The following is a 7102-nucleotide window of genomic DNA, read 5'->3' on the forward strand; positions in this document are numbered from 1 at the left end:
TCTGGTGAAAATTTCATGTCATTAGCACCTCTAGTAATATATTTACTGAGAAAAATGTTGACGTGTTCAATACTTATTTTACCCACTGTATGATAAAGAGAAAAAGTAGGTGATGATGAAGAAGAAGACAAAGAGGAAAAGAAGAGGATGAAGAAAAGATGATGAAAAGATATGAAGATAATAAAAAAGAAGAAATCTGAGATGAAGAAGAAAAAGAAGATGAAGAAAAAGGATGAAGATAAAGATAGAGGAAACAGAAGATGAAGGAAAATTATAAAAGAAGAAAAAGATGAAAAAAATTACAAAATGAAGATGAAGAAAAAGGACATGATGGTGTAGAAGATAAAAAATAAAGAAAAAAAGATGAGGATGATGATGAAGAACAACAATAGGAGCTAGGGTAACAATGAGCACAAACAGGCTGCAGTTAATTATTAAGACTGGTGACAAGTTATTCAACATGAACTTTAACCCACTTAATAAATGTAACTAAAATAATATTTATTAGTTGTAGTTTTATAATAATTCTACCTTTGGTGTGAATAAGTGAATAAAATAAAATAATTCATGTCAAACTTACCCTTTATGTCCTCTACAGTTTCTTCTGGGATAGTTCCTGAGAAAGAAAAAAAAAGATAAAAAAAAAAAGGAAAAATAAATGACGTGTCTGATAATTGTTATTTTTTACTTCACTCATTTATATTTTGTCACCARATCAGAAACATAAGCCTCAAGCAGTAGCTGAGGAAGCATGATGTGAATGGAGTGTGACAGCTTGGTGTTAAACAAACATGTGTTTGTCTGGCAGACTTCACCACAGTTACAAATCAGTCACTGATCTGAGCTCACACGCCACACACGTTACATGGAAGAAAATACACACATCAAGACGTTTCTGGAGAAATGCACTTTAACAGCCCAGTGAAGCCTCTTAGTTTGAACTAATGATGTACAGATGTAGAGTCACACTTTGAGAAAATATGTGGGAATTGTTTTGTTTTTAATAGACTGTAAGACTCAGAACAATTCACAAAAAGTGAATCCAAATGTCACAAAGAAGAGTAAATTAAGCTTAATGAGTCAGTTATTTTCTTTGTTTTCACCCAGGCTTTGTACTCTGAAAAACCAGACATCATTTACAGTGTTTATAGTTTTAAAATGGTCTCCCTTTTAAAAAACAGAAGTGTAAATTGTGGAGATTTTCGTGAATTACCAATGACAGCTGGTACGCTCTGCCCAGTGGTGGTGTCTGTGTCCACGGTGCACTGCTCCACCAGAAACGCATCCAATTCTCTGCAATCAATTAACAATGAAGTGGCAACATCAAAGATTTCAAACTGTTAGCACAGAAAGCATCACTTGTACAGTCACGCGTGAGGGGGGAAAAATGCTTCTTTGATCAACTTACTTATGGATAGCTTTCCCCCCCAGTGGTAACGCCTCCCAGGCTGGTAGAATAGGAATACACTCATAAACCTGAGGGGCCAGAGTTAAGGTGATTCTAATCCTGATCATGAAAACGTTTCTGCTTTTACAAATTAAAAAAAGAAGAAACATTACGACGAGCATTACAATAGGCATGCAAAATGCAATCAAAATGAGATTTTTTTTTTAATATAGTTCTTTATATTCTCTTAATAGGGAAAATTCATACTCTGCATTTTTCCCCATGAGCCCAGATGTGGAGCAGAGGGCTGCCATTGAAGGAGCCCAGGGAGCAGCTGGAGCATTAAGGGCTTTTTACATTTTTCTGTCTCCTGTTTTTACTTTACTTTATGCACTTCTGCCTCATTATGCAAACAATGTGGGCGGCCCTTCTTGGGTCTGCTGCTCTACCATTGATCAACAGACAGGAAGGAGCAGGATCCATGTGCAGATCGACTGTGCATGCTTGCCCTGCCTCAGATCAGCTTAAAGTTTAGTTTAAAACAAAGACGCAGGTAAGAGTTTATCCTCGTAAAAACAATGCATGGAATTTAAAAGACTCATGAGGAAAAATAAGAAGAAAATTTAAATAAAAAACATTTGAGACACAAATGCATCAACAAGAAAAAAACAAAAATATTTTTTAAAAAAGGAAAATTTAAATTATGTGTATAAATAATTGTTGGAAATAAGCTGGAAAAAATATGATGGTCAATTAAACTACAAAGCACAAGGGTAAGTTCTCCTTTTTTAAATTAATGGCACATTTTAAGTGTATTTATTTATTAGGCAATTTATATGTTTCTGTTTTTAATTATGTCAGTTTTGGTTCTCCACAGATATAAAAACACAGAATCAAAATACAGCTTTGACACTAACGTTAATCAGATGAAACTCAAAACCGTCTTCACAACACCACATTGTGTTAGTTGGACTTTTTGAAGAATAAAATATTAGCTCACAATAAAACATCAAGGATACCGGCAGCACGAGTGTCTCTGTGTATCCGCAGTCCATCACCAGAGCAGAGTTTAGGCCCAAAGTCATAACGGCCATCAGGTGACTCGGGGCAAAMAACACAGAGGGGACCTGAAAAGAAAAAATAAAAAAATAATAAATAATAGAAATTAAAACTGAACAGGTTTAATGTGCAAACTGAAACTTTCCTAATACTTCCTTAAACATCAGATTAATTTATTGAAAGGACAAACTGACATTATTCGTTATTCAGTTTTAGTGCTTACAAAACTTGTGCAAGATGTGTTTTGGCCACCAGATTCTACAATCAATAAGACTGTATTAAAACCAAAATTTGCTGTGTCATGGTACCTCAAACTGTCTGAAGAAAACCTTGGTGAGGGTCTCCCTGAAGTGGGACGGGCAAAGGATGGACTCGATGATCACCACTCTTCGGTCGCGGGGGTTCACCAGCAGGTGCCTGATTGAGGCAAAACCAGAGGATAAACTTCAATTTGATGCTAGTAGGGATTTATTTTATGCAGGCGTCTGTGTACTGTTACTGCTGAAAACAGCTAAAAAAATTATCTCGTACTCAAACATTGCAGTGTTATTATAAATGCTAAGATCAAATTCAGTTGTTTCGTTCCTGTAAACAACAAATGATTAAAATAATATTACTAATTTTAAAAAAATATTCACCTGAAGTACAATACATGGATAAACTCTTTGAGGATGACATAAAGCTCTTCTGTGTTGATGTTGTACTGAACCACTTTGGTGGCCTGAAAGTGAAACATTGCATATTGTCAAAACACAGACGTTATCAAACAGCTGTTCACTGCAAATCCAGGGTGACTCACCTGTTGCTGCCCCGGTTTCCTGATCTCGCTCGGAATGATGAACCTGGGCCCCGTTTCCCCTGCAAAGCCGCATCTGTGAGAAAACACACTGATCATCTGTGCCGCTACTCGTGACTGTTTCATAACGTCTACAACCAAGATCTTTTTGTGGTTAATGTTTTAGTGACTATGAGGAATGCTTTTTTAACATTCTCCAGTTCAAGCTAAGACACTTAAAGTCACTCACGCAAACTGTGCAAAAAGTTTTGATAAAGAACATTAATCCACACAAACAAAACCCCTATAAAGAATAGTTGTTTATAAATTAAACAACAGTGGAACTCTCTATGCAGTACTGCAGGATTAAAACTATGAACAAAGAAATCATTATTTTAAAGAGGAGAGCAGGGCAGTCCCCTTGATTCTCACGTCTTGTTTCTTTCTCCTCTGGAAAAGCAAACCGGGAATAAATCTGTGAAGAGTACGATGATTGGAAATAACCTGATACAGCGGGTAAAATAAGTATTGAACACATCAACATTTTTCTCAGTAAATATATTACTAGAGGTGCTAATGACATGAAATTTTCACCAGATGTCGGTAACAACCCAAGTGATCCATAATACAAGATCACATGTGCTGTGATTTCTTAAAGGAGGAAAAACTTTGATATAATGTTAAAATAAAAGTCAGAGGTCTCATCGAAAAGAATTCAATACATATCTTAGAATAACATTTAGTAACCAATTCACTGAATAATTGTCGAATTAGGAAGACTTTCAGTAAATGGACTTGAATATAAATGAATTGGACCTAATGCTGCAGATGCTGAGCTGTCAGAATAAGACTGTTCATTGGATGTGAACATGCTCCTTGGCTGCTTTTACATGGCATGATCTGAAGTGTATTCGCATGAATGAGATGCTTTTTGATACAACATTTAGCTTATAAAACGAGTAACTTGGCTAAACCTCTCAGTTTTAGCTTGTCAGCTAGTTAGGCTATGTTTACGTTAGAGCTAGTAGGTAAAATTTCACAATTGCAACATGCAATTTCAAATTTATAATACTATGTTCAGTGTCATATATTTCCTGTCTACACCAGGCTGTCCTATATAAACCCACGGTGAAAACAAGAACTAGAATAAACCAACATAATACATGTTAGCATGCTAGGACAACACGGCAACTAGCCCCGTTAGCAAGATGCGCTAAAAACTGATACTCACTTTGTGAATGCTGCTCCTAAATCAATGACAATCGCAGTCTTCTCTCCTCCACTCCCCAAGCTGTCAAATATTGGCATTTTACTGATCCTTTTACTCAAAAATTATATTCAAACAACGCCAACTTTACATCGCAAGATCTGTGTTGTTGTCTTCCTGTCGGCCTGAGCTGGGCTGGGTCTCTTTAGGAGGTGGATGAGCGCCTGATTAAAATAAAATTCTGGTTGTGCTGCCTATATAGTCGATAGATTTTAAATTAGCCTACTTAAGAGTTTTAAGTAATGCCATATATATTGATCATATTTGCACGTCCATTTCTATCATTGTTATGAAAGCTGGTCCTTATTATTAAACAATTATCTCAGCTCACAAGTAGGCAAATATGTAACAATGAGAACATAGCATCTTCAAATTATGATTTGATCTAATAATTTTGATCTTATTATTACAAGAAGCTAAGCCATGATCTTGGTTTACTGCACTAGTTAGAAGTGACTTAGTTATACATCTGATAAACTAATATGCAGTTATAAGACATGCTAATTTGTCTATGAGACACTAATGATTAGTGCTTATTTGAGATATAGTTAGTTATACAGTTATAAAACACTGATATGTATTTTTCAGATGCTATTTCATAATTTTTGATATCACCTCATTGAGGACTAATTTAGGCGTTTAAAAACTAAATTTAGTATCTGATTGGTTCATTTCAGCTTCTTTTAACTACAGTCCTGTTGCTATTAGTCTATAGCCACAGTCTGATGCTTTTAGCCATTGTTCTGCTGCCTTTAGCTTGTCTTGTTTTTTGCTTGTTTTTTGTTAAATTACATGTAAATGTATGTAATGTTTTATTTTATTCCTCACATCTTTTTTTGAATTCATTTATTTGCACATTATTTTTATGTATTGAAGCTGTGTGTTACTGCAGTGTAAAAGTGATAAAAAATAGAATGAGTTGATGCAACATGATAAATAATGCATCTGATGCATGAAAAAAACTTATTTCTCATGTTTTGACATGAAATGCATCATGAATCTATTCTTTGACCTGCTAAAATAGATGCTTAGTTACCAGATCATACAAGACAACATTAATATTGCATGCATGTGGTTTGAGGAAATCAATAGAGGCTCCTTTGTGTCTGTGAAGACGAAGAGGATTCAAGCACAAAGATGAAGCTTGATGCAGTTTTCAAGATTTTGACTATCCAGACATTACACCCTCAAACTACTTTAATTTAATGATAAATCATATAGTTAGACTTAGGCTTCCTGAATTATTCTTCATTTCTGCTGCTATAGACTTATATGGATAGTATATTTTTACAAACTGAGCACATTTCTTCACTCTGCTGTTGTCTTTAGTCTCTCTTCTCTACGTGTTTATTGTAATTATTTCTATCATGTTTTTTCTTTGTCTCTTCCAGAAGAAGGTGCACCTGGACCAGTCCTGGACCAGTTCTTCTGTGTTTGTCTGTGTCTCTTTCCTGTCCCCCAACCAGCCGGTCGAGGCAGGCCGCCTGTCCTGAGCCTGGTTCTGCTGGAGGTTTCTTCCTGATTAGCAGGGAGTTTTTCCTCTCCACCGTTTGTTCAGGATGGGAGACTGTGATGAAGTGATTCAACATAATCTGCTGGTTTCTTCTTTAGATTGCTCTTTTTATGTACAGTGCTCTGAGACAACGTATGTTGTGACTTGGCGCTATATAAATAAACTGAACATGAACTTTAAAATTATTTCTTTATTTACCTTGCTATTTGTTGATGTATTTATGAACCCAAAACATCAACGTGTGTTTAATCCAGCATGTGCTGCAAACCTCATAAAGTCTTAGTGCTTAAAAAGGAGCACCGTGACAAAAAAAAGGATCATGTAGGAAGACCTTTAGAGCTCGTTCCTTCTTCTTCCTGCTCTTTTCTGATGATGATCTCTCCTATAATTACAGAGAAATCACATAAATGTCTCAAAACAACTGTTTGCTTTTATGCACCTTGACAACATTTCTTTTTAATGTCTTAAACCATCTCCCAAACATTTACATTTCTGCACTCTAACATTAAGCTTCACACAGGAAATGTTTTGTTTTGTAAGCTTCGGTGTTTTATGATATGTGTAGGGCGTGTAAACGAACACAAAACTTTTATTTTACTTTACTTTTCTGGGGGCTACTCTTTGCAACCCTTTTCATCTTTTTTAAACACAGCTGTTTTAATCCCTCTCACCATCTAGTTTCCTCAGGTTAGGGAGTGTTTTAGAAGCTTCAGTCCTCCAGTTTCCCTTTTTAGTGTGTTGCTTCGCCAGAGGATTTCCAACAAAAAGCAGGTTCACCAAGCACGGCAGGCCTTTCAGCTTCTCAAACTCCACTGCACAACACAGAAAAGATAATACAGCGGGTAAAATAAGTATTGAACACATCAACATTTTTCTCAGTAAATATATTACTAGAGGTGCTAATGACATGAAATTTTCACTAGATGTCGGTAACAACCCAAACATACAAAGAAATCAAACCATAAATGTCCAGAAATGAAGTTATTTGTAATAATGTGGAATGGCACAGGGAAAAAGTATTGAACACATGAAGAAAGGGATGGAAAGCCAAGACACCAGCTGAACTCTCTCAGTAATTAGAAAACAAGCCTGCCCCTTGTC

General features: G+C 35.8%; 2 protein-coding genes across 2 annotated transcripts in view; both read right to left on the minus strand.

Moving 5' to 3' along the window:
- The window catches only part of actr10 (actin related protein 10), an 8484-nt gene extending 3815 nt beyond the window's left edge, over positions 1–4669 (minus strand). The window contains exons 1-8 of the mRNA XM_014009910.1: positions 4453–4669; positions 3246–3318; positions 3085–3167; positions 2755–2863; positions 2407–2514; positions 1409–1476; positions 1214–1293; positions 581–616 (exon numbers count right to left, since the gene is read on the minus strand). Of these exons, the coding sequence (XP_013865364.1) occupies positions 581–616; positions 1214–1293; positions 1409–1476; positions 2407–2514; positions 2755–2863; positions 3085–3167; positions 3246–3318; positions 4453–4529 (634 nt within the window). The 5' untranslated portion in view covers positions 4530–4669. The remainder of the gene's footprint in view (positions 1–580; positions 617–1213; positions 1294–1408; positions 1477–2406; positions 2515–2754; positions 2864–3084; positions 3168–3245; positions 3319–4452) is intronic.
- Positions 4670–6169: 1500 nt separating this feature from the next.
- LOC106518569 (dynein light chain 1, axonemal) lies at positions 6170–6813 on the minus strand (the record flags this gene model as incomplete). Its single annotated transcript, XM_014009911.1, is given in 2 exon segments — positions 6170–6383; positions 6673–6813. Coding segments are annotated over 2 exon segments (206 nt in total), but the record flags the coding sequence as incomplete, so codon positions are not given.
- Between the last annotated feature and the right edge of the window lie 289 nt (positions 6814–7102).

Source organism: Austrofundulus limnaeus, unplaced genomic scaffold, assembly GCF_001266775.1.
Source record: "Austrofundulus limnaeus strain Quisiro unplaced genomic scaffold, Austrofundulus_limnaeus-1.0 Scaffold63, whole genome shotgun sequence".
Classification (NCBI taxonomy): domain Eukaryota; kingdom Metazoa; phylum Chordata; class Actinopteri; order Cyprinodontiformes; family Rivulidae; genus Austrofundulus; species Austrofundulus limnaeus.